The sequence below is a fragment of the Streptopelia decaocto genome (genome assembly GCF_964273445.1).
Source record: "Streptopelia decaocto genome assembly, chromosome: 2".
NCBI lineage: Eukaryota > Metazoa > Chordata > Aves > Columbiformes > Columbidae > Streptopelia > Streptopelia decaocto.
Genome location: NC_138655.1, coordinates 98,534,691 through 98,562,572, shown reverse-complemented (window position 1 = coordinate 98,562,572; position 27,882 = coordinate 98,534,691). Strand labels below are relative to the sequence as shown.

Sequence of the window (27,882 nt, the reverse complement as noted above, 5' to 3'; positions counted from 1 at the left end):
AAGATACATAAAACTGTAATACGACCTGAAAAAAGAAAGAGTACTAACATGTGCATTTGCATGAGCATCCTCCAGCTGCAGGAAAGCAGCATATGTTGTACATTGTCTTACCAGTCCCCAGACCCACCGATGTCCAATGTCAGGCAAAGTACTGCTTCAAGAGCAGAACCAGAGAGGGTGAATACTTTCTGGAAAATCTGTGGTCACAGTCAATAAGGAGGGTGGCTATCGCTGGACCTGGTTCTGTTTGATAGCAAGGGAACAGGGGCTTTCATATATTTTCTCTTGACTAGACAGCACTCTTTTGCCAAACAGTTTTAGATGAGAATTCTGCAATTCTGTGCCTAATGCTTTACAAAGAAAGCATTGTTGTGAAGCACAAAGGGTTTTTTTTTTTCTCCTTGTGCTTAACAGCATATACAGGAAATTGGAAAACTGAAACTCAGATCCCCAGAGAGGAGCTAAGGAAAAGCAAAACACTATCTGGCAGTGGTTATCATAATGTGGCATTATGGTATTATGATTTGCAGATAAAAAACATAAAGGAAAAGTCAAACCAGAGCATACAGAAGGTCTAGTAAGTAAATTGCCTCTGGATATCACAGGTAGAGAATTTTGCAAGGCAGCATGTGTAGAAAAAATACCCCAATATTTTGCAAGTTAACCCTCACTCTGTCAAACAAAAATCCAAATCAAAAAATGCCTTAAGCATCAAAGTAAATTTCTGAACACTCCCTCAACAGCATTTTAAGCTAGAAAAGAACTTAAGAGTAGCTAGTAGAAGAGTCTCCAAGCCAAACAAGTGAAAGAAACAATGTCAACAAAGGACAGAATTAATTTGGTTTGGGGGCAGTGGGGAATGGTTATTTTTATTGACCAAAGTAAAAATTATCCCAGCAAGTTTAAAAGCAATGAAACAGAAGTCATTTCAAGACAATGAAAGAGGAAACAGCCACAAATGATCACAGCACTCCATAAACTGAATGTTCTGCTGTACTGTTTCTACAGACCACTGCACTGATGCACCACAGTGAATGTTTTCTCTCTTAGAAAGCTTTACAAGTTGCCTTTAGAATTTGGAAATCTTAGTGTTGTGACTGAGATATCCAGTAAACAGTATGAAAAGATAATCTTCTGTAATGCCCCAACAGTGAGCACAAGATCAAAGTTTTCTGTCCCACGCTTGTTTACAGAAGGTTTCCCAGTCATGACTGTAAATGTCTCATTTGAGCTTTTTAAAATGTCAGTTACAAGCTTTTACACATAAATAAATACTGATGTCATTTGCTACATAAAAATTAATGTATTAAAAAAAGTGATGAGTAGGTAAGTGAGAAAAAGTGATGAGTTAATATGTGAGTTACACTGAAAGAATTATTTGCTGCCAGCTCAAAATATTTCTTGCTCTTTATTACTTTTGATATGCAAGATCTCTTTAGTCCATTTCTGATTACCAATGTAGCACAGCTTGAGCTGAGCTACAATATGTTGCTAATGGCAACAGCAATAGGTTTACATAATTTTACTAAAACATGTTTCATCTTGGAACTAGACTTGGACAATGGTCAGCCCTCAGAGGTGTAATGGAGCTTCCACTGCCTTCAGCAGCACTGCACCAGCTTCTGCTGACAGAGAAACCTACTCCAACAGCTGCTGTATTTTCAAACAAAATTCAGAAATATGACATTGCCCTGCCTAGAAAATCGTTCCCCATGCTACACAAAGATTTACCTACACACACGCACACACTTACTTGTTTTATGTAAGACAAACACCATACCTCATTCCTTCTGTAGACCTATTCTGGTAGTTACGATAGAGCTGGGGAACGCCTAACATAGCCTCAGTGAACACCGCAAGGAAGCCCAGCGTTTCCACAAAGACAGATGAGTCAAGCCAGAGGTAAGTGATGTAACCGGTCACACCAGTGAAGGTCAGGACACACTGCACGTAGTCTGTAAACTTGCTCCAATGCCAAAAATAGTTCAAGTCAAAATCTGCAACAGAACAGGAATGGAAGAAAAATAAAATATGTTTTCCCAACTGGACTCAAAGTTAATCAGTGAAGAACTGAGAACTGGGAAGTGTGAGTGAGCCACTGTCAGTCTTTGGAGGTAGGGGAAGGCAGACAACAAAGGAAAGGATTAAACAAACAAACCAACCCCCCCACCAAACTCAAAATAATCAAGAACAAAAATAATAATAATATTGATTTGGAAAACATTTTTAGTAGGAGTGTTCAATAATTAAACAATAAAACAAAGACTTGCAAACTACTAAAATATTTATAAATATGACTTTTAAAGAGAAAGCATTGACCTTCAGGTATCAAGCATGAAGAACTCTGGATATGACTCTACCCAAGCTGGCATATGAAGCATTTCACAAATTCCTTCACAATACTAAGGAAAGGCTAGAACCACATTGATGCAAGCACCCTCTCTCTTAGGTCATTATCTCTACCTTCAAATGCCTCAATCCAAGCTGCTTAGGAGGTCACCTGAAGCCCGCAGCTCTGATCCCTGGTGCGTTGCAGGGCAGGCTGCTGTGTGCAGCTGGCACAGCTTCGCTAAGATCGGTGCAAGATCGTGAGAAGAATCCCCACGGAACAAGGCCTCCCACGGACGTCACCACTTTTCACTCCAAGGGCAAAAAACGTGCTTCGCTCTTGCCTTTGCCAGTAACAATGAGCGCAGGGTGCACACCCATTTCTACATCCATCAGAACAAAACACTACACCACAAAACACAATATCCTCTCTTGAGAGAATGAAAAAGCAAACCAGCCGTGCCACTTGCTTGACACATTAACAGCATACCACTGGAAGATATGTAGCCATCTTCTTGATGAATAATACAATATACAATCCTATTACCATTGACTGTATAGCAAAATAACAACATAATTTTGAATAAGAACTCCAAAATAACTGTTCATTAGCAGGTGCTGTTCATGTTTTCCTTTCTTAAAAGCATTTGAAGTTAAAAATACCTACCTCAGACCAACTGGACTCTGTTAATTATCAAGACAATGAACCATCATTCTAACAGGGTTATTAGAACCAGCCCAAATATGTGCAACACACCAGCACACCACTTAGAAGCTTTCTGTCACTGCCTCCTCAGCAGAAATACAGAATGCTAGAAAAAAAGTCCTACTGTTAACCCAGACAAGGAAAACATTGACCTCCACTGACTAACACAACAAATTCAATGAAATGTGAATAAATCTGTACAGGCACTTAGCTGCCTAAGGACACATATTCATGCCAAATAACAGTTTCATTTTCTGCTTCTTTTCACACTTTCATATCATTATCAGTCTGCCCTCACCCTTTAGTAACTAGTGTCCCCTTTTCAATACTTGGCAAACCCACGCCCCAAGACAACTATTGACTGCATCCAGCTGAACCATTTTACTTTGCCACACAAAGAGAAAGGCAAAACTGGCCGGTAGCAATATCCCACCTGTAGCATTGTCAGCCATCACCCAGAACTGAACTAAATAATCTGTGGCAAAGTCACTGTCAATGTGATGTTGACCTTCAGTATTTTATGCCATTGGCTCCTCAGCCTCAGAATTCAGGGACACCAGACTAAATAAAAGGTAGACCTGGTGTTGGCACAGCTCACTCAGCATGTGAGCATCACACATTTCTGGGGCTTTGTGAAGGTTTTCCTTTGTGAAGATGGAAGAGGAATAAAACAGAACAAAGCAGGAAAAAAAAGGCACAAGACAACCACAATGGCAGGAAAAAATTATCTATTTTAATTTATCTCTTTGCATTTTCTGGAGAGGAGCAGAGTCAATGAGAACCTTCTGACAAGGTAGAAGGAATGAGAGACACTCAAAATTCCCATTCCTTTCACTTTGCCTGGCATCTGCACAACATAAAACAGCAAGAGGCATCACAGAGTAAATCCACCCTAATTTTGCCAGCTTCATGAACAATACCAAGCAAAAAACCTGATCCACCATAACAAATCAGATACTATGCAACTGTTGTATTAGTAAGAGATATTCTCTGGGACAGAGGCATTTGGGCTTACAATGGGGAGAGAAGAAAAGCTAAAGGTGGTGACATTACAGGTCATTTAAAAAAGCAACCTCCATTCTGGAAAACGAGAGAGACTGATGGCTTTTGCATAAGATCTAACTGCTATTTTTATCAGATTATATCTTTAAACCTTGTTTCTGAGAAGTTCTCACACAGCCTTTAGTTTCTTCACAGATAACTTTAATTCAGAGCTCTAGCATTCCAACATGCTGCATGGAAAACTTGCATTTACTTTGCAGCAAGGGTCATTCAACTTTGATACAGTGTTCAACAGCTACTGTCTCAGACTAACACCCGAAATCCAGCCACTGGTGGCAGCCACAGGCAACAATACAATGAAGCACACTCTTCCAGTCAGTTCCAGACCTCGACCAGACCCTTTTGGCTGTCAAAAAAGCTATATTGTCATTACACCTCAAATCCTGGACTCGACATCATTAGTTTGGATCTGGTTGCCATGCTGCCTTGGGCCCACAGTACCTTTGGCCTCTGTTTAATAACACTCCCACCTGCTGTCAGGGCTGCCCTGCATACACTGTGATTCTCCTCCTGCATTTTTCACGTGCTCAGGGATCCTTCTAAAAATACCCATCCCTGTACACCAGATCTTAATTTCCCCAAGTTCGGTTTCATAATAGAAATGAAAGAACTAAATCTACGTGGGAGTGTGGAGGTTTGGGAAGTTCATGAAACAAGAAATGTCAATGTTCACGCAGCTACCATGAGGCCAGCTACAAAATCCACGGACCCGTGCAAACACTTAAATACACAATTACCTCCTGCTACGCCAGCTGTTGACTGAAGTCTGTTTCCATTCACATAAATATTAACGTCCCTAAACCTAATATTAGGCAGCCAAGAAATCTGGTAATGATGATAATTTACTCATCATCTTTTGTCTGAAAATCTTAAGTATTATTTCTATTATAATAATATACACAGATAAGAAAACTATTGTGTGAAACAGGACTTCAGCTGAAGAAGGATAGTTAATTACTAGCACAGGAAAGAGAGTAAGATTCTCTTTTGCTCAAAACTATCGTGATGCTATATAATCTCTAGTTCACTGCACTAAGTTATGAGTAAGTTCTAGTTTCTGCTATAAATTTTGTTTGGTCATGTTTTTCTGAAAGAAAGACAGGCAAAATGAGGTAACAACTATAACCTTGGTAATAGTCTTATAGAAAAACATCTGAGTTATCTTTAAAACAACCCAAAAGATAATCATTAATTGCACTACTTAATAGATGTATTTTCCAAATCTATTTCAGGACACTACACATCACCTAACTCTGTATTACAAATTACTTCCAGGAAGAATTAAAAGAATGACTGAACTGAAAAAAAAAAAAGAAGGTAGAAAACAGCATACCTGACCTTTCATAGGGGTTATAGTTTTTCTGGCCCTTACTTGAACTGTTAAAATGTTTCACCACATGACTGCTTTTTTTTTTAACCAAGGCTGAAGCTTATATTTTCTGACAAACGGTTTCAAAAATTCAGAGGGGGAAAAAAATCACATACCGATTACTTCAAGGTTTGGAAATAAACTGTGACTCATTTTTCCAAGTGCCTTTCCTCTCAAGGGGGTCCAAACACATTAGTTCTTCAATAGGTGCTATATACTTTCAAAGCAAAAATGTTGGTTATGCTGAGTACTGTGACAGGCATATGCAAAACCAGCTTTTAAATGCTCAAAACCAAAAGGGAACTGTTCCTTCAAAAAAAAAAAAAAAAAAGAGGAGGAGTTATAGGAACAGAACAAAATCCACATGTGTGTGCAGACCAGTCTTGTCCCCCTGCATACAGAGCAATCTGCAGCTGAAGGGACAGGCAGATGTCCCAAGAAGATAGCCAGAGGACACCAACCAATGCCCTGGGCCACATCATCTGAGGTGCAGAACTGAACAAAGCTATAAATATTATTGCAAACATTTTGAAAAATATAAGTATCACTGCAAACATTTGAAGAAAATTATGACTAATAAAGATGATATTGGGATTTTTGCCCCCAAGTCCCACCCCTCAAACAAACAACACCCTTTTTCTTTAAAAGGACAAAACAAGAAATCTCACTGTACCACAATTTATTTCTGTCAAACGCCTTAAAATCTGTCCAAGTTAAATCTGGATGCATATGTTCCTATTCCCCAAAATGGCAAGGCGCTGCTTGCGCAGCTCACTCCATTCACTAGCTCCCCATCCTGCCCAGAGAGAAATTCGTGACATGAGTTTGTAACCATACTCCATTGATGTGGTTCAAATGGTAACTCCCAGTCACTAACATCCTGGATTGATCTGAGCTGGCATTACTGCAATGACAGATACTGTATCTTATTACCCATGCCTGAGCTCTTTAATCCACTTAGTGAGTTGCATTTTAAACATGTTAATCCATTGATAGATGAGAGATTTACGTTAGAAAATCCTATTGATGCTAGGGCAAGGAGCAGCTCAGCAGGTTCTTTGTGCACTGACTGGAGAAAAGCCTACACAGCTTGAGGGTGAAGAAAGATGAGATTAAAAGACCTCCTCTGGGAGGCACATCACATGTCAGATATGAAAAATGTAAAGCAGGCAGCGACAGCATTGCAAATAACCATGGTTAGTACTAGTCAGGCCAAAATACAAGTAAAACATTCAAGATTGTGGTGTGGGATAGATGCCAACTGACACGAAGAAGAGTCCACAGTATCAACTTTCACTTAAGGATGACACAGAGGTCCAAACAGTTACATTATTTTTAGTCAAGAAGCATTTTATACCAAGTCAGCTACCATATTAGTTCCTTTTGGGAAAGTGAAGCAAAGACTTTGACATCCTAAAAATTATTTACCATAGCTCTCAATTTCTCTTGCTAGTTGCACCCCATTTTGTGCCTTGACCTTTCTAATTCAGTACCTAAATCCTTGCGCTGCATCCACTTATACTTGCCTTTAGTCATTTGACCCAGTTCCCATTTCTTGTTTGGTTCCTTCTTACATTTGAGGTTAGTGAAGAGTTTCCAATTTACATTCCCTGGGAGAGTTTGAATTTGAACCATTTCTATAACTTCACCAAGGAAAAGAACTCTTTCCTTTTTATGAAGGCTAGTGATTTTATTTTATTGTGTTCCTTCCTGCTCCTTATAAATAGCATCAATTCATTGCCATTTGTCCAAATTGCCTCCCATAATCAAACCCTTGACCTCCTGTATGAAAAACACTGCTCACTAATTCATTCTAAGAGCAGGCTGGACAGTCTCTACTCCTGAGTGTGTTTCTAAAGAGGTGCCTGGGTAGTTAATCCTCCTCCCCCAGGGCTGCAGCTAAGTCTTGTGCTTTGGGAGGCTGCTGTTCAAAGAACCTCCAATTTCCAGCATCTAACTCTGGACTGTGGTGCCTGCCCACCTGACCTGACTGTTCCTGTCACAGCCTACCCTGCACACCATCAAAGGGCTCCAGCCCACACAGTCAGATGTCCAACACCTCCCTTAACAACACCAGAATCCAAATTGAGGGCTTAGATGCTCTGAAAGAGCCTGATAACGGTAATTCAGACAACCTGGAAGAGTTACAAAATGCAGCCATAGCTGGAATTATTCCACGTTATTATCCATGGTCTGTTTACTGTAAAAAGAACATGCAGATCAAGGATGCAGGAGCTGGAACCTACAACTCTCTGCCCTGCCTTTGAGTCTTAACCCCTGGGCTACACTGTAGGAGACTCATGCTCACTTGCTCTTTTGCTCGTTTCAAGAAGCCTGTGCCTCTGCTGTAAAAGGGGTTCAGCTCTGAGCAGCAGGCAAATACGATGACAACCCTGCTCACTGCAGCCTGGCAACAAGGGCAACTCCCTGGACAGCTGGAAGGTGCAGACTTGTATCTGCAGGCTGACAAGAGAAGTTAACTCAGACCTCTTATACCTTGAGTGAGTGCTCTAAGCTACGCACAGGCAGTGCACTCAGCAGTAGCGTCTCAAAATAAATAAATTTTTCCACATCCTCAGAAGAGGATTTGCGAGGCACCTGCCACAGGAGCTGGGAGCCAGGCAGTGACTTCTGAAAAAGAGACTTTCACACTTGCAGTCCTCCAGCTGCAGCAAATCCTCAGACATTTGCCTCAGGCATTATCTGTCTCGCTGGCAATCTGATTTCAGATGCCTCATCTCAAGACAGCCACAAGACTACAGAGCAGCACACTGGCTCGCACTCCCCAACTTGCTTGCTCATTCTGAGCAGCTTCCAGCCGGCAGGTGAGTTTCTCTGATCCTCAGTTCTGAAACTCCTGCATATCCCGCAGGACACCCAGGACATAACTGTGGTGACAAGAGCAGGAAGGCTCGGCATGACTGTTACTGGGTGATCCATAACCTCTCCTTTCTCATCAACTATATATCCAGCTAGGCACTTTCTTCTTTCCTTACAGAAAAAAAGGAAGGAAGCAGCATTAGAGACAGACAGGGAGAATTGACAAAAGAAGTGACAGAAACCTGCAAAATGCTGTCTGAAGCTGGCATTCATTTTACACTCACTTGGACTGAAAAGGAACTATGTTTCACTCATGGTACAAAAGAGAAGAAATGAGAGCTCAGCACCAAAAACTTCTGGCTCTGATCCAAACTGCTTTCCTTCTGAAAAAAAAAAAAAAAAAGGAATCTACCATCTTGCATAGTCTCTATAAAGATGCTAATTTCGCTGTTCTCAGTCTCCATTCCTTCAGGACTGTGACCTAGGAATTTCTGCATCTCTGTGCACTTCTAAGTATCTGCACTGCCCTGTCACCACAGTACCCGAGCATCTCTCCATGTGCGTCAACCTTACAACATTCCCATCTACAGGCTATTGTCACCTGGCTAGTACCCAAACACTGATTCTTCTTCCTCTTTAACACGTCTAAGATGGGAACAAAATATTCCAGAGGGTCTTGAACCTTCTGAAAATATCACCCCAGCCAATACTAACCAAATTACTGTCATTTAATGAAACACATTTTTTACATTCTTTGGCCTATACAGTTCTTTTCCTTGGCCACATCTAGACTGATGTCAGAGGTTCAATAGAGCCAATCCTCTTAGTATTTGACTCTCCTTAAAGCCCCTGCACAAAGTTCTTTAGTTAACAAAAAGTAACCAGTAGATTTTCATGTGAGAAAGGAAAAATGTCAGATCTTAATTACAGAGAAAAAGGCTGAAAGCTTGACCCAAATAAACCTTGAGGATTCATATGAAGAACCTTTGTTGTTAAAAGCTCACTGGATGGAGGACTGTTGAACACCTGAGATTAGAAGCTCAAGTTTGAGGAAACCTCCTCTATATCAACATTATCCGTCTCCCTCAGTCACCTCCTCTAGTTTGAAGATAAGTACTTCCCTTGGTTTTCTTTGCCTCATTTTACGTGGTGTCACCAGCTTCTAAAATCTCTTATGCTGGGTCTCTGTTTTGTCACATTAAGTTCATGGTTTTTTCCCCCACCATTAGGATTATTATCCACTCTTCTTCCTCCTTCTCAAAAAATTACACATAAGTGGTCTGAAATTTTTCTGGCACTGTCCCCCTTTGAGGCTTCTCACTCATTTTCTATACAGCACAACATACCTTCAAAAATCAGCAACTGCTTTGCCCTCCCCCTTTGGGTCCTATGAAGTCCACTCTACCTCCTCACCAAAGGGAATTAATTGCAAGGTTAAGAGACACATGCTAATTACAACTACTTTAAAATCACACACAAATGCACTGGTATATGAAAAAAAGCCAAATAATCCACACTCTATCTCAATGCCCTGCCTTTCCCATTAATTTGCTGCTTTCCTGATTTTATGGCCTTTGGTTTAAGGGAAACCTTTGAATACTATGTAGCACAGTAGTCTTGACCAGAGCTAATTAGCAATAACAGCTATATTAGCTATTTTGTGAACCTTAAAGAAAAGCAATTAAAAAGTTACACTTAGGCTGAAATTTTACCCCTGCTGCTAACACCATACAGGACAAGCATGAAAACCTAAAACAGAATATTCATACGCTGTGCACCTCCAGCACAGCTGAGAGCCTTTGCTGTGCTACCCACAGTGTAATTTGCTTTGTACACAGCTTCAGTTTATGGGAGAGAAAAAAACACTTTAGACAAAAATGCAGTTATATAAATCCACAAAATCAGGTTGACCTTTAACTCATCTTTCCATTGTCTCACAAAAGGATGCAGAATTGTTTACTTCACTTGCACGACACTGTTACCAGCCCCTGTCAAAATTTTAATTTGTGTGTGTGTTTATATATACACCTAAGTATGCTTGCATACACATACATACCTCTTCCTCGCAGTACAACTGGTAATGCTATAAGCATTAAAAAAGCAACATCACAAGAGCAAACAGGGGAGAACAAAGTTTTCTTGTTGTAATACAGAGGAAGTTTTAGCAAGTATGGTATCTGTGAACAAGCCTCCAACTGCTGGGCTCAGAGACTGCTGGCAAATGCCAGCTGAGCTGGGAAGCCCACACAGAGCAGCACAGCTCAGCCCAGCCAGGTCTGCACTTTACTGCAGAACAAGTGTAACCAATTTTGGCTGAGCGAGAAGCAAACTCCTTCCCTGCCCCACCCTGAAAAAGCCTGCAGAAGCATACTCTGGACCAGTCTCTTCCAAAGCAAGAACACTTCTTGGAGTTTGCCAGAGGGCACATGCTTTCAAGGCTATCTTGCAGGGGGTACACTTGCAACCACCCATCAATTTACCTTGTGTAATATATGCCATCCAAACTCTGTTTTCTTCCCAGTTCCAGCTCAGAAAATACCAGGTCTGTACTGCTGAGCAGGCCAGTAAGATTAAAAGAAGAAAAAAGACAACCACCACCATAGATACATGCCAATAATGCTACTAAGGCAAGACACTTAAGCCTAGATACATCTAAATCAATGTAGCTGTAGGAATGTATTTCCTCTGTGAAGATTGGCCTCCTCAGTAACATCGCTACTGAAATTATCTACTGCGTTACTGCCGCTTCTTCCTGTTCAGTAGAGAAGATGTCCCTCCTCTTTCTATTCCAATTGTAAGGGACATTTAATGAAGAACTGTTGTTTTTACATAACTGAGGACCTGGCACCTGACCCCAGCAGGGGAGGAAGGACCGAGAGACATTGGACTATGAGTTCTTAATGTAATACACAGTCTCTTGCCGGAATATGTACTGACACCTGTATACATACCTGTATTGATAAGTTAATTTAGCGGGAAGTGTAGCCAAAGTACCAGGAATCCATATGTTAAATAGATTGATAAGGGGAAGGGTATTGTGTGCCTCGGGATAGTCTGTAAACCCTGAAGTACCCAACCAATGGGGAACAGGGGAGGGAACTGCAGCCAGGATTTTGGGGAGATATAAGCAGGGGCTTTTTGCCCTATTAGTTGCCTATCTTTAGGTAGAGCACCCGGTCTTGCAAAATCATTATTAAAATATGCTTTGCTGAGAGATCCTGCCTGGGCTTATGATATTTGCAAAATAATTGTTTCCTACACAATATATTGACTGTTCTTCTTAGTCACTGCCTCCATGAGGTTGTCTCAACAGCAGGCAAAAGCAGCTGTCAGCTGACTTACAAGATGACTGAGGAAGGAGAACAGCCTAGTAACTAAGCAGATCATGGGGCAAGGAAAGCCACGGGAATGAGGTAGCTGTGGCCCAAAGGAGTTAGTGCTACAGAAAACAAGCTATGTATTTGAAAGGTGGAAAGAAAGCAGTATAAATGGCTTTAGAAACCACGTGCAACAGAGAGCATGGATGTCAGGATGGCGTCCTCCTCTCAAGGTACAGCGCAGGAGTGAAATGGGAAGCCCAGGGAGCACCACTGCAGAGTTTTGATGAATCTGGGCAGCCAAGGCTTTCACTACAAACACTCCGGAGTCTGCTCACCTCCTACGCCAAGAGCATCAAAAAACCCAAACCAAGTCAAGCTAAAGAAATAAATCCCCCAACCCCTCCCCTGCAAGCACAGCTCTGAAGTAAAGCCTTTGCTCCCAACTGCGCTAATGATGGGGGCAGCAGATTAGAGCCGAGCTCGCTCTTCTTTTGGCTAGATACGCCTTCGAAGCTATGCTAACTATAAAGACTTCTTTTTCTGACAGCAAGCTAAGCAGGGATGATGAGAATGTCACAGTAAGAAGAACGTGTAGTACCCAGTTACTATTTTTACAATCGTTTAAACAATATTTTACACTATCTTCAGCATGGTTTATCTAAGCTCTCACCCACAGCTCTACCAGACAGTACACAAAGGCCTCCAGACAAAAGACTAAAACGGAGTTAAGTTCAGCACTGCAGAGCAGGCAACCCTGACTCCGAGTTCTTCTAGCTGGAGATGTAAACTCTATGAAAACAGTTTAATTTATTTTTAATAGTACTGAAACTTAATCTTTTAAGTCTCAGAAAAAATCAACGCTACTATACTATTAGAAACAATATGCACCTATCACACTCCTCCTCATTCAATTAAAGAGATGAATAGAAGTTCTAAATATTACTAAATGAAGCTGTGCATCAGCCCAGATGCAGGCTGCCTCACATACCACCGTGCCAGGGATTACAATGCCAGGTTGCACGTATAACACAGCAAGTTATTCCCAAAAACTCTGAAGTAACTGTCAGGTAATATTGCACCCTCTCTTTTTGAGCTACAGATCTCTGAGGAAAATGCTGAATAGCCAGTAACTTGCCTAAAGATAAATGATTTCTCCCTTTTTCAGCCTCCTCTGAGCTTGATGCACCTGAGACCTTATCTCCTCTACTGTGAAGGCCCCACAAAAAGAAAGCATTTGTGATTTTTTTTCAGATACTGAAGTCAGTCACACATACACACAAAGCTAAATACTCTTCCTAAAAATATAAACTCCTCTTCTCATTTAAGATTTTTTGAGAGAAAGTTTAATCCTTGTTTCCTAGGTAACCCACCACCATCAAGACAAATTCTAGCCCACCAAGCGGCCCTACTAATTTAGCAACCAAACAGAATAATGCCTTATATAGCTGCCTCCTTTGCTAAAATAATGTCATGTGGCATGTTAAACATCTCTAGGCAATTGCCTCAGTTAACCTCAGAATGTTGCATTTTAGTATCAATAGTTTAATGATTCAAAATCATAACAAGCATATAGGAAACTCTAGGAAGCTTTCTGCCCTTTTTTTCACTTGCCTCTCTCCTCTGCCCAGTCCCTGCTACACACATAAAAATGTCTGAAGTGTGACGGATGCACCCAAACCCTTAACCAAACTAGCGTTAGTTTGGTACAGGCTCTAAAGGAGGTAAAGGCATGAGCCACAGCAGGGCCATGAACTCCTCTAGTTCCAATCTCGTCTCTGAAAACCCACAAAGGAGCAGAGTGACACAGTAAGCATCGATGCATGTGGGCTTGGGACACCAATCATGTGATTAATGCATCAATTCCATCACACGTGATTTGACTATGAGTCAATCACTTTATTCCATAAATATGAGAGCCTGGGTGAGCTACTGTGAGCTCTCCCTGCTCAGCAGCATGACTACATAGCAGTGACCTGCCCTTGAGCTGGGACACCCCTCAAGGCTGCTCCTCGAGGCACAGAAACCTTTTGGCAGCAGCAGATCTTTGGTAAGCAACTGATACCACGCTGAATTAACACTAATGAAACATTACTAATCAAAGTAGCTACTCAGTATTAATTACTATAAAATTTGTATGGATAATTCCATTGGACATAAACTGCTGTCCAAGCCTGAGACTAAGCTGGGACCTAGCCGTGCTTAGGCTCCATTAGCAGTTTAGAAACCAAGGGGGCCCACTCTGAACCTTGTGACTCAACAGGGGCATCGTGCTCACCCTTTTGAACCTCCGGTCCCCCTATGAATCATTCTGACTTGATTCTAATTCAGTTTTCCTTTGTATGTCTCTTTCACACAGTAATTAATAAGGTGAACCTTGGTAAACCACTGTTAAACTCCGTTAATTTCCAGCAAATTTATTGAACTCTATCAAATTATTATTATATCTCAATAAAACATATTGCTGCTTCTCTCTTTTGAGTGCATTCCACTCATTCACAACATGTTTTCTTTAATTATCTGAACGGCTTTACAAAGATGCTAATATCCCAAAATGACTACACAAACTAAGTCTATTTAATAGGGTTTCCTTTCAAATATCTATCGTACTTAATAATAGGGTAGGCTGGTGAACAAAAATCCCATTTTGAAAAAAAAAAAAATTGTATTTCTGGATTTTTTTTCTATACCAGAGCAAAAGCAAGACTTTGGAAAATGTGAGGGAGGATGAGGGAGAAGCAAGCATACAGATGAGATTTGGGAAAGAAATCAACTTTTTAAACATCTCTGATTTGAATTAAGGACCTCCCACCTAGCTGTTCCCATGTCCTAAGAGAGCACACAGTCATGAGGCTATCGCCCAGTCAGGTCAGGAAGTGTAAATCCTGCCCTTTCCAGATGAACAAATTTGACCAAACGAATTCATTGAAATAATGTTTACAAGTCTGCACAGATCTGAATTACTGTATACAGTGACTGAACAGGAGGAATTTCCACACTAATTACTTCATCGAATTAGCAGGAAGAATTTACAGAGAGGGGAATCAGTGCAGTTTCACTTGAGTGCTTGTAGATTGCCTCACTCATGACAGCACATGTAACTGAAGGAGCCAAGCAAGAGGGAGTTGCTCTGAAACACAAATTTCCCCTTCAACTTCCCAGACGTTTAGTTTGATCCCTGCCTTGATGTGGGTAGTGGTTGGTATGCAAGATGCACTTCTGAATACCACAGTTTCTGAACACCTTGTGTCTGCAGCTTAATGCTCCACAGTCAACGTATCTTCAAGATCTGGAAAGAAGGTAATGGTAGTAGATTTAAGTTAAGTTGCTCTGTCATTAAGTTTGGTGGTGACACAGATGTGCATTCACAAATTGTTCACATTTCCCAGCAGTTTAAACCCCTCTCATCCCCCTCAGGCTACAGCAGGACAACTGTTTAGCAGTTTTTCATTGAAGTGACAAAATGTGGGCTTTTGTTTTGGTTTGGTTTTGGTTTTTTGTTGTTGTTTTTGGTTTTTGTTAAGACTTTACAGGGAAAATAATTGAAAAAAAAAAAAAAACCAAACAACCACAAGCCTGTATTTTAAGCCAGATCTGTTCATTTATTCAGTTCAAAACATAATCCCACAAACCAACCTGTCAGTACAACTGACAGGGCAAGAATGAGTGGGGAGGGGAAAAAGAAAACAGAGCATCAGAAATATCTTAGGCTGGCATTGGTGCCAAACATGCTGGCACCAGCCACTGATGGAGGAAAAAGACTTTGGATGTTATGCCCCCTTATAATTAGTTTTAAAAAGGTCAACAACAACAAAAAAAAACTACACCAAAACAGGCAGAAGACAGTGCACTGCCAGCGCTCACCAGTGAGATAACTTTGCCACCACAGGACATGGTTCTTTTTTTCCTGGCCAGGGGATACCGGGATTTGCCCTCTATTGCTGTGTCCCCTACACATCCCGCACTCAGGAGTGCAGGCGATGCTGAGAACGATGACAGCAGAACCATAAACAATGAGCTGCCTAACAATAGTACTATCCACAAATTCGTCGTTAAATTTCTGTGTTCTTCTGTGAAGAAACAGTAAATTTCTTCAAAGACTGAGCAGTTCTTTTGACTTCTACTGTACACAGAAATTTAATGAGGAACTTGTGGATAAGACTATTTTAAGCCATTTCGATATTAAGTTCGCTCTGTTCCCTGAGTGCAGTTTCTTTTTCTTCTACTAGAACCTACTCCCAACAGGGGGTGAAGAAAGACACCAGGGAGTAAATAGCGTCTCTGAAGACACAGTAAAAAATTTAGGGCAAAAGACATTTTCTGAAATAACTGTTCCTGATTTTTACATGCCAAAAGGTGCAAAGACAAGAAAGGTCGGCAGTGTAAAACCTTAACGTAACCAAGGGGTTATTCAAAGTTTTTGGTAGTTTGTATTAATGGATAAAAAAAATGGAGGTGAGAGGAAGTAGGGAATTTCAAGATGAGCAACTGTTTTTTTTTCAAAGACTACATAAACTGAAGATAAGAAGGGGAAAAAAATTACCTAGCAACAACTGCAGAGTCTGTGACATTTACAAAGCAGCCTACTGAAAAGTCAATTTAAGTAAGGAGGAAATTGCAAAAAATTTATTATCGCAAATATAAAGATAGATTTCAAATTTTAAAGATTAACTATGCACACATGCACACACAAAAAATGCAGCAAACTTGCAAAGGCTACTGAAGTGTGTATAAAACCCAAAGCACTCAATGTATTTCTGAAACAGCTGTACTGGTCCCGATTTTGATATGAAAAAAAATCCTGAAACCCATATACCTTAAGCGAAGAAACAGCGGTGTTCTGAATATTTAAAATGTGTATCTCCCAAGTTCTCATCAGGCTTTTGAGTTACGATGAGTAATAGTAAAAAAGACAGCTTTAAGCAGCTATTAAAAATAAAAAAAATGTTTCCCTGAAATACTCAGGATCTGTCTTCCTTTCACTAGTTTCTATGTCTCCATGGAATCATCCAGGATGAACAAGACCCATTTTTTCAAAATGTACAATGCAAGTAAAAATAAATCTGCCAGAACTGAATTCTGGGGTTTGGATTTTTTCCCCTACCCATGGGAGGGAACGCAGGATCCCGATGCAGTAGATGTAATGCATACTGATCACAGAGCAAAGAGAAAGTAGGGCACATAATAAATGCATATGAAAGGAGACGTTCATAACTTCAGGAACAATGGTGGTAGAGTTCCCTTCACAAGGAGGGAAACATGCTGATTACCAGCAATCTGAGCATCTGGAGGGAGACAGTACACCCTGACCCTCAACATGAATTCATGATTCACCTCAAAATTGCACCTTTTCTGCTGTTGATTCCAGAGGACACAGGAAGCACCTTCTCATGAACAGCTACGTTACATCCTTTCTTCCCCAACCTTGCTCAATGTTATATCATCTCTTCATGGAGACAGAGACTGCATACAATTATTTTAGTAACAAGATAAAATTTTGAAGACAAAAACATTTACTCTGAAAAATAAAACAAATAAAAACTTTAAAATCTGATTATGCACACTTCTAATGAGGCCTATGTTTGCCAATCTATTAATATCATTTAAATCATTGAGCATCTGCTGCATAGCTTTAAGAAGTCAAATATTAAATCTAAAGAATTAGTGGCTGATGCACTGGAACCAGAGCTTAGAAAGCTCTGTCTGCTTCTGCAAGGACAATTTTTTAGTTTTTCAGTTTAGCTTAATAAAAATATCTCATTTATTCAAATAAGAAACTGATTGGGAGCTGAGTAACACCTTTTTTCTGTGGCTTTGCATAGCGACTGAGAGTATAAAAGGATGACAGGACAGAAAAAAAAGAGTAAAAGAATTTTACTAAAAAACTATCTAAAAACAACCCTGCTTTTTTTTTTTTCTTAAAGCATGTTTCCACAAAATGGACATTCAGTACAAACACTGCAGTTTATTTACATATTTTAAATTTAAATAGGTTATTCCACATTTCTATTTGAAAACAATTTTCAACCAAAACAGCTCGATATGAGTTACAAGTAAAAGCAATCTAATACATGGCCATTGAATGTACTTCTAACATGATAAAAATGTAACTTGGATGGATCACATTATTAAGCTGTATCATTACTGAAATGTATACGTATTACCTTTTCTTCATCAGCACCAAAACTTACTTCAGCATGATGACTATATTGCTATACACATGACCATGTGAACCAAGGTTTCTTTAGTAAAGTAGATGAAAGATATAAAATAATTTATTTTATTTCCATATTTCTTGCTTGGTAATTTAAATCATTATTTGCAAAGGCAGCTCTAAACCCAAACACCTTCACAAAGAAAGAGGAAAAACATCTTTTACAATATAAGACTTCCTCATAACAGCTTCAATGAACTGGAGTCTTTGGAAGTCAAAGGGAGATGGCTTGGGCCTTAAAGCAGGGACAACTGTAGGACAAGACCTGAAGTGAATCCAGGAACTGATATGGCTTGCAAAAAATACTTCCACTTTAAAGCTGTCTCTGCCTTGCAAAGATGTACTATACAACCCCCCAGCAGCCCAGGCTGCGATCTGGAACGTGGCCAGCGCTGCTGAACACTCTGCACTGCCACACCACTAAATAAATAATTTGTCACAATATCTAATGTAATCACCTCTTCTGAAATAATCTATTCAGGGTGCATGCAACAGTACCAAGTGTGGAAGGGGGGATCAGGAGGAGGAGAAGATGATGTACTGCCTATGTTTGAAAGCTGACTATGATATCTCAGTGAAGATAAGAGTATGGGCACAGGAAAAATATACTTAAAACACAAAGTTGAGAAGAAACTAATTTCTTGCATTGTCAAAAGTACAACATAGCAGAAGTGTTTCATTATTAACTTCTACCTGTAAGCCAAGTCTGTGCTACTGCAGCATTCTCATCAGCCTCCACACTGAATGCCACAGTCTGTGCTGTTTTCCATAACCATGCCCATCTACCCAACACACAGGAACAGCACGGACAAAAAATTCATAGACAAATTTCTTCAGCATTTGTAAGTTGTTTTTTGGGCACTTGTTAACTGCCAAACATCAGGAGCAATGATTTGGCATTCACACCAGAGGAGTGTTTGGTTTGGCTTTTGTTCTTCAGCATGCCTTGGGCCTGCAGGTTCGTAAAAAATGACTCAAAAAAACAAACATAAATAAAGGAAACTGTGAACTTACTGTTACAAAAGAAAATTAGTAAGTAAAACCTAGCAAGGCAGAGGGATGTTTTGCATGATGCAGTGCTGATCTCACCACCACAGAGAGCAGTATCCATCTCACCAGCCTGGAGAGATCCACTAGCTCTTTGCAATGAATGGAGACTGGTCTGCCTTCAGCTTCTGTGGACAACTGGGGAGCAAGGGTAGAACCAGATGCCAGGCCTTTTGCTTTTATGGGAAGTACTGAGATTTCAGGTGTTTCTCCATTCCAAGTCAGGAGGAAATCATGCTCTTTCAGATATAGATACATTCTTTCAGATACATATACATTCACATGTAGACACATTATTTCAGATACACATACATTCAAAGACCAGGAACCTCTCTCTCCTGCCTGCAGGCTGGCATCCCAGGGGGTCACCAGAGCTGCTTGGCTCAGACTGATACACCCCCACCTCGTTCTCATATCCTGCCTGAGTGCTGTGACACCGGCCCATGGCCCATGTAACTGGACTGTTCCAGCACTGGCCTTCACAAGGCTAAAAACATCCAGGGGGAGAAGCAGACACAAACTAAACAGGGGGTGAAGGCAAAACAGCGCCAATCATGTGCATCCTTTTTGAGATTCCAACAGGGGATCAAGAACATAAGGGAACACAGGAGCACTTAAGCCCCCTGCTCTGATTCATCCTTGCTCAGCGCTCCCCTGAGATACAGCGCCCTTCGGTTCCACTGTTGACTTTTCCTGCTCCAGAGCAGGGACAGAAAATTGAATTTCTTGTGTCATCTCCCAGAAGCAAAGAGCCCAGGGAGACTGGCTTACTGGAGTGTAGCAAACATCTTTCTCACTTGAAATGTCCATCTAAGGTTTGAAAACCCTTTTCCAAGAAATGTATCTTTGGTGCATCACTGCTTGCAAAGTGGGACTGTGGAGTAGGGGAGAAGGTGAGGAACTTTCAATTAAATAAAGCTATCTCTAACTGTTTTCAGTCAAGCATGATCAGTGTAGTGCATCACAGGTTAAAAGTATGACATTTGTGTCTAAATAGAAAAGATTTTATTTTCTTTTCCCTTGATACAGCAATGAAAATGGAAAAGCACTGATATTTCAGTCTTGTTAACATGTCATTAGTTATAAATAAGAACTTCAAAAACATAGCCTTATTAAATATATTCCCTACTTCTAGCTTAATTGAAACTAGTCACTTCATATTCCCAGTTCACTTTAAATAAAAGGTGGCTAAATAAAACATATAGGACATAAAACATAGTGAAAAAATAAATCAGGCTGAATGCAACACTCAGGTTGTACCTTGAGCATCACCTCCACAGAAGTTCATAGAGCATATTATGTCAACTCAGACATCCTACCATCATACCAGCATCTTGTAACACCATTTTAATTGTGACCAAGTAAGAGCTGCCACCCAGCTCAGCACTTCTAAGTATTAGACTCTGGATCACTTCATTGTGCACTCCTCTCACTCCGTATACTGCAGTGGGTACAGTTATCTCAGCATTTTCAGCAGACTAAGACAAACTGTAAACAGAAGCAAAAGCCCTAAACAAACAATGCCCATGGGGCCTCAACATATAAAAGGAGCAACTTTCCAGAGTGACAACATGTCTGTCTTTCATACAGAGCCCATGTACAAGAGGCAGCAGCAGAAACTGAGGAAGATATGCTCCCATCTCCTGTACAGGATATAACTCTTCATAGGTTGACTCTGATGATGCGTTCAGGTGTTGAACTGTTGACTCTACACCACTTATGTAAATGTAAAGGTAACATTCTTTAAAAATACATGAAATCTACAAAATGTGGATATGCCAGGATTTATAATAAGATCCTAAAAATGTGCTGCAGCCAGAGTTTCTTTTCCCTTGCAAGCTGTCTAGACAACCCATTATATCCAAGCAGTCAGCACTGGGCAACAGCACTTCTTTAAGCACATACCATGTCATCCAGTGTTACAAACTACTTAGGAAAAAAAAAGTGAACTATCAATGCATCTGTACTAACAACTAAAATCACCTCAGCTTCAAAGTTTATTCTGAAGTCTGTGGGGAGTTGAGCTACCCTTTAAATGTTTCATTACTTATACTTTTTGCACTGAACTGGCAACTTGGCCATCATCTAGAAAATTAGCGTTTCTCTTCTCACCTGTTTTGCTTATAGAAACTGAAAGACATCAGACAAGCAGCAAAGCAGGATATCACAATGAAAACTAGATAACTAATTCTCACCACGGCTCTAAACTTACCCATTGCCTTCTTGCATTAATAACGCTATACTGCACTTTCACTGGTAGGGTCTGCCCTCTACAGTTCCTGGGCCTAACTAGCAAAGTTGAGGGACTGAAGCCATACCCACCGAACAGGAAGGTATGAGTTTGGGAGCACCTAAACTGATGGATTTATGCAAGTTATTGGACACAGATGGGAAGTATTTGAGGGTGTTGAGGGTGCGGGCTGATGCCTTTGCAAGGTTTCTCTCTCATCTCTGAAAGGTGATGGTGATTGAGAAAGGTTCTCTATGACTGGGGGCAGGAGAAGAAAATTAAAAAGAAAAAAAAACAACACATCTAAGGATCTACAAAATGACAGGCCAGTCAGCCTGACCTCATCCCTGGGATGGTTATTGAAGAAGTCCTCATGGAAGTAATTTCAAAGCACATGAAGGACAAGAAGGCAACTAGGAACAGCCAGCATGGATTTACCAAGGGCAAACTGCACCTGACCAACCTGGCCACCTTCTATTATGAGAGAACTGGCTTTAAGGACAAGAGGAAAACAGTGGGTCATAGTATCATAGAATGCCCTGAGTTGGAAGGGACCCACAAGGATCATCGAGTCCAGCTCCTGTCCCTGCATATGACAGCCCCACAGTTCACACCATGTGTCTGAGGATGTTGTCCAGTCTCTTCTTGAACACTGTCAGGCTTGGGGCCATGACACCTCCCTGGGGAGCCTGTTCCAGTGCTCCACCACCTTCTGGGGGAAGAACCTTTTCCTAATGTCCAACCTGAACCTCCCCTGGCACATCTTCCTGCCATTCCCTCGGGTGCTGTCATATTGTTTACAGTGCCTTTAGCAAGGCTGTTGACAGTCTCCTACATTATCTTTATTAGCAAAATATCAACTGGTAAGTGGACAATAAAAAGGGTAGAAAATTTGCTGGGTCATCAGGCTCAAATAATTTTTCCTCTCAAAAACAAAACATACAATTTATGACCAGTTACAAGGCAGCCCATAGCGATCAATACTAGGGCACATACTCTTTAACATCTTTTATTAACAACCTGAATGATGGTAAGTTCATCAATTATACCAGATTAGGATAAGTGTATGATAAACTGAGTAAGAGTGCTGCTGTTCAAAGGGATTTGAGTCTGAAGATGACGGCTGACAGGAATACCATGAAGTTTGGGGTTATCACACAGCTGAAAAGGAGTAACCCCACACCCCAGTATGGGTGCAGGGTGCTGACTCCCTAGAGAGCAGCTGTGTACTCATGCAAGGTGCCTCACAGACAATTTGAGCACCAGTCAGCAGCATGTCCTCATGGCAAAGGCAGCAGGTCACTTACTGGGCTGTACAGTTCAGCGAATATGTGACCACCAGATGGAGGGAAGTGTTTATTCCCCTCTATTCAATACCTACAAGACTGTACCTGGAGCAATGGGTTCAGTTTTGGGCTCCCAAGTACCAAAAAAAAAAAAAAAAAAAAAAAAAACAACATCGACCTACTGAAATGAAACCAGTGGTGGCCCACAAATGTGAGTAAAGGGCTAAGGTATGTGGTGTACATGAAGAGGCTGAGAGAACCAAGTTTGTTCAGCTTTAAATGAAGGCTTCTTGCTGCCTACAGCTATCTAAGGGGAGAGTGTAGAGAAGATGGTCACAGGGTCTTCTTGAATACACATAGTGACAAGACAAGGAAACAGACATGAGTTACAACAAGTGAAATTCCAATGAGATGGAAGAAAAACTATCACTATGAGGACGGTCAGACACCAGCACCAGTGCCAGAGAGGTTGTGGAACCTCAGTCTTCGAAGATACAACTCACTTGGACATGGCCATGAGCAACCTCATCTAATTGGACCCACTTCAAGCAGGGAAACGGACCAAATAACCTCAGAGGTCCCTTCAAAGCCAAATTATTCTGTGACCTTGTTTAAAGAACAATCTCACCACTTAGATATAGATGTGACCAAGTATACAATGGCATGTGGCATGCTCAATAAGTACACAACTGCAAAACCTTCTCACATCTAGCAAACTGAAGCAGCAGCTTTGCTGCATATGTGTTCCCTGATCTGCAGGATAGGCAGACAAATCGACTGTATTTGATCATTTAGATGTTTCATCACTGATATTATTAAAGCAACTAATTATTCCGGCTCCCATCACGAAGGAAAAGATATTTTCAAAATATCTTTTTATTTCTACACTTAGGATCGCAGCCCTGAAAGCAAGATCAGACGCCTCACTCAGATTCCAGTTGAGTGTCTCAGCAAGCACGATTTGGAAACCCCAGAGCACCCTCATGTGGCTAGATATTGCTATGAGCTCTTCTTCCTCAAAATACACGGAGCACAAGCAAAACTCACATTTATTCACAGGTTTATTTTCCCACCACACCACTGGCTAGAAGTGGTATTTGTGCCAGAAGTAGCATTTCTGCTGCTGCACAGTTCTTCCAACAGAACCTGTTTAAGTCGTCTTCTTTCCCTGCCCACTTTTTTTTTTTTTTTTTTTTTTTTTTAATAAAGAGAGACTGAGAGAAAAACAGCTGCCCTCCTCCTCCCCGGCTCCCCCAACCACTGCCATGGGCATTTCACACTCCATGGCAAAGGCAAGGCCTCCCTGCTGTACAGCCCTCAGTTGCTCCACCAAACCTGCTCCACCCTCTGCTTGTCCATTCCCATCCTCTTTGTAGCGGCTAGGCTTTCACACTAGGCATGAGCCCTTCAGCTGCTACCCTCAACCTGGCAGATAATTTTAAACACAACCACTGTAAACTGCATTAGAAGTACATCAAAAGAAGGGCCTGCTTCCATTTTCATGTTGAAGACACTCAAAAGCAGTAGCAAGGCTGGTGCAAAAGGCCCCTAAGTCAGATCTGAACATACTGCTCTATCAAATAGTATCTTACTGAATCCATTTGGACTCTGGGATTTTACAAGGCTCTGGCTGGCTGCTTTCCCTACTGCCTGTAAGCTGAAAACTTAAAGGGAGTTAAATAATAATCTTAAAATGCAGTAGCCCCCAAAACATAACACCATCCTCCAAGTTCCCTGCACTGGTCACTACTGAACACATGTAACACCTACTTCTCAACTCCCTTTTTTAGAGATAGAGCAGATGTATATTGTTTGATTACCACCAATGACAAGAGCCAGAAGAATTAACATACGTGATGAAAAACATGACAAAGCTAATACAGCTGACAAAATTAAGAACATCGTGTATTTCTGATTATTAAAGAAGTATTCTTCATCAGGTAATAAAATATATAACCTACTCCAAAACTTAGTAGTAAAAGAACAAAAGGGCTATTTTTTCAAATTGCACGTGGTGGCCTCACAGTAAAATGTGGGCAAAATATTGTATTTACAATCCCACAGTAGCTTGGATTGGAACAGCCCTCTGCAGGACATCTAGTCCAGTCTCCTGTTCAAAGCTAATCTGTTAACACTTTAAAAAGGAGGACATTTCACTTTACAAAGTGGCACTTTGGACTTTCCAGATTAACAATGGATAGATTTTTAAACTACAACAATAAACCAGTTTGACTAGTTACTGTGTGAACTACAATAAAATACGAGTGCTGGTGAGGCTGCACCTGGAATCCTGTGTTCAGTTTTGGGTTCCTCACTACAAGAAAGACACTGAGGTGCTGGAGCAAGTTCAGAGAAGAACAACGAAGCTGCTGAGGGGTCTGGAGCACAAGTCTGATGAGGAGCGGCTGAGGGAACTGGGGCTGTTTAGCCTGGAGAAAAGGAGGCTGAGGGGAGACCTGATCGCTGTCTACAACTACCTGAAAGTAGGTTGCAGCATGGAGGGTGTTGGTCTCTTCTCCCAAGCAGCAAGTGATAGGATGAGAGGAAATAGCCTCAAGTTGCACCAGGGGAGATTTAGATTGAATGTTAGAAAAAAAATCTTCACTGAAAGGGTTGTCAGGCATTGGAACAGGCTGCCCAGGAAAGTGGTTGAGTCACCATCACTGGAGATGTTTAAAAGACATGTAGATGTGGTGCTTAGGGACAGCTGGACTTGATGATCTTAAGGGTCTTTTTCAACCTAAATTATACTGTGAAAATGTTACCACCCACATTACGCATGAGATAAGAATAATCCCTTCAGCCCTTAAAGGTTTGGAGATTTAAGAATCAAAATAAGTCATGGGTGGCAGCTCCATTTTCCTAAGGCTTTTGAAAAATATAAAAACAAACAAACAACTTCTTACAATGACTCTTCCAATACAGCCCTCAAAGTCCAGTCATGCTACTTAGACTTATCACTGAATGTAAAATATCTCATTCAGTGTATCAAATGGCCTAGTGGAAAAGCATGTAGCTAGTATGAAACAACCACTGTACACCACTCCACACACAAACTCCAAAAAGAGAATCGTTAGCGGCCAGATAAGGTTTTCATTGTCAAAGAGACCATCTCTAATATCTGAGTGGAAGCCTCAAGGAAAAAAATTTTCTGGCAAGTTGCCAAATGACAAGCCTAGAAAACGAAATTTATAAATGGTTATCGAAAATTATAGACACTATAGAACTATTTGCTTTGTTGCATGCTAAAAATATTTCCTGACGTGCAACTCACCCATCTGCATTCCATGGTGGGTGTTTATCCCACTCTCAGTCACCTGACAGGTGGTAACTATTCTTCTCACTTAACTGGTCTAACTGATAAACAAGTTAAACTTGGAGAAAAGTAGATTCCAAACTGAAAAGAGCTTGAAGCTCATTGCTTCTTTTTCAGACCTGCACAAGAGTTTGCACAGCTGAAAACATCTTTCCCTAAGTACTCGGTTAAAGGACATTACCTCTCTGCCTATCAGTCTCAGTCTCATCTTAAAAGAAGATAAAACATGTAAGTTCCAATCCAAAGCCTGCATTCAGCAGGAACCTGTTCAACCATCATTGTGCTAACCAAAATTCTGGAAATGGGATTAAGTGCTACCATCCAAACAAGACCTCCTTCCTCCCTGAATTATGTTACCTGCACAAAGAGAACAGCAGGTTAGCAGTCAAAAGAGCTGTCTACCTGGCAAACACATGTCATTCGACTTTCAGATAACAGTCAGACCCAGTAAGAAGTCAGCATGAACTCTGCTGACTAACAATACAAGACTGCAACTTTCCCAGAAATGGCTGGACATTTGCCTGCCGATGGGAAGTAGTCAATGAATTCCTGATTTTGCTTTGACTGTACACACAGCTTTTGCTTTACTTATCTCATCCCATGAGTTATCTCACTTTCACCCTTTGGATTCTCCCCTCCGTCCCACTGTGGGGGAGTGAGCGAGCAGCTGTGTGGGGCTGAGCTGCGTAGCAGGGTGAGCCCACAACAGAGGTATGTCCTTCCCTGCGGCTTTACTACAGCTACTGATGTTATGTCTGCAGTTCATCAGTGAAGCAATAAATCTGAAATAGCTTGAGACTTGGAAGCTGTTGCCTCATACCTTATGTATCACTCATGAAGGTAATATCAATCTCTCCCCCTTCTTGCCAAGTTCATCCATGTCTCCCATGAAAAGAAACAGCCGGTGATCACATTTAGCTTTCTGCATCTCACCACTTGCCTCTCACGTATAAACCTGCTGCATGTCATGCATTCCCAGAGAGACCTGCCCATCTGGATCCCTCATCTGTAAGTCTGTGGACACATTTATCATAAGTCTCCCTTGCAGCTGTGCAGGGAATTCAACAACTAGAGAGCACGGTGTAAAAGTCACATACTTTCAATGAAACCAAAGTGCTGCCCACAACCAGCCAAGGGAAACTGTCTCTGCTCTGTCTTCAGCTTTGCTCAGCATGTCAAGGCCTGGACAGAGAAGCACATTGTGCACATTATTTACAGAGCACCTGTGGAAAATCACAGCGCACACCTGCATACCAGCAAGCCAGATGCCCCTGCTGAACCCAAACAGATGAAACACTCTGAACAGAGGGAGCCAGAGACAATTAAATCAAGTTTACATCCTTCATGGCACATGTAATCTATTACTGCTGTTCCAGAGTATGCCAACACTTAATTTATCACAAGCCAACTGATGCCCTGAGTTAAGATTGAGAAAAAAAGAAGAGGTGAAAGTATGAGTTATTTACCAGGCTGTCACACTGCCAGTGGAAACTATGTAGCAGATGACTCCATCTGCTTAATTCACATTACTATTTTCACTTCATTATTATGCAGATACTAACTCTGTGAAGTTAACTACACAGACATTTTATGTTTTTTCCCCTTAAAAAAAGCAGTTTTAAATATTTTTGCAACAAGTGTTTAGTGAATGCAAGTTTTTGTCATTTTATTACTACTGTTTTAAAACTTAATGTTACTTGGCTAACTTCTTTAGGCTAAAAGCAAGGTTCACTGATATGGCAAGTTTTAAAACCAACTTCAGAGGGACTGTGGGAGGAAGGTCCTTGTGATCTACCAAAGGTGCCCTTGAAAATGTTTAAACATCTACTTGGGAGAAAAAAAAAAACTAAAAAAAAAAAAAAATAATCAATGAAGTCACATTGACTTTGAGACTTGCCTATCACACCAATGAGACCACCCTAAACAACTTCAAAAGACACTGGCTCTTCCAAGCTATGCCTTGTTTAGTGTTTTCTTATTTCTGCCCCAAAAATCTCCAAGACTCAGGGCTCAAAATATGTATACAGGAAATCTGTATTTTAGTGTAACAGATTAAGACATTTATCCACATTTATTCTAAAACACCTTATCAAGGAAGAAAAAGAAAAAAGAAAAAAAAACACACCCAAAACCACAAACATCACTCAACTGCAGGTTTGCTCAGCCTCAGCAGTAGCCATCAAATAC

The 27,882-nt window shown here is 40.9% G+C and overlaps 1 protein-coding gene across 4 annotated transcripts in view; it reads right to left on the bottom strand.

Annotated features, from left to right (window-relative positions):
- SLC66A2 (solute carrier family 66 member 2) overlaps positions 1-27,882 on the bottom strand; it is a 559,480-nt gene that overhangs the window by 512,081 nt on the left and 19,517 nt on the right. For 3 of the 4 annotated variants that reach the window (XR_014183251.1, XM_082044728.1, XM_082044729.1), the window contains one exon: positions 1,781-1,997. The exons of the other annotated variant lie outside the window; for it this stretch is intronic. Coding sequence is in view for 2 of the 3 variants with exons in the window: in XM_082044728.1 (XP_081900854.1) it covers positions 1,781-1,997 (217 nt within the window). In the remaining variant the exon portion in view is untranslated. The remainder of the gene's footprint in view (positions 1-1,780; positions 1,998-27,882) is intronic. 4 annotated transcript variants of the gene reach the window in all.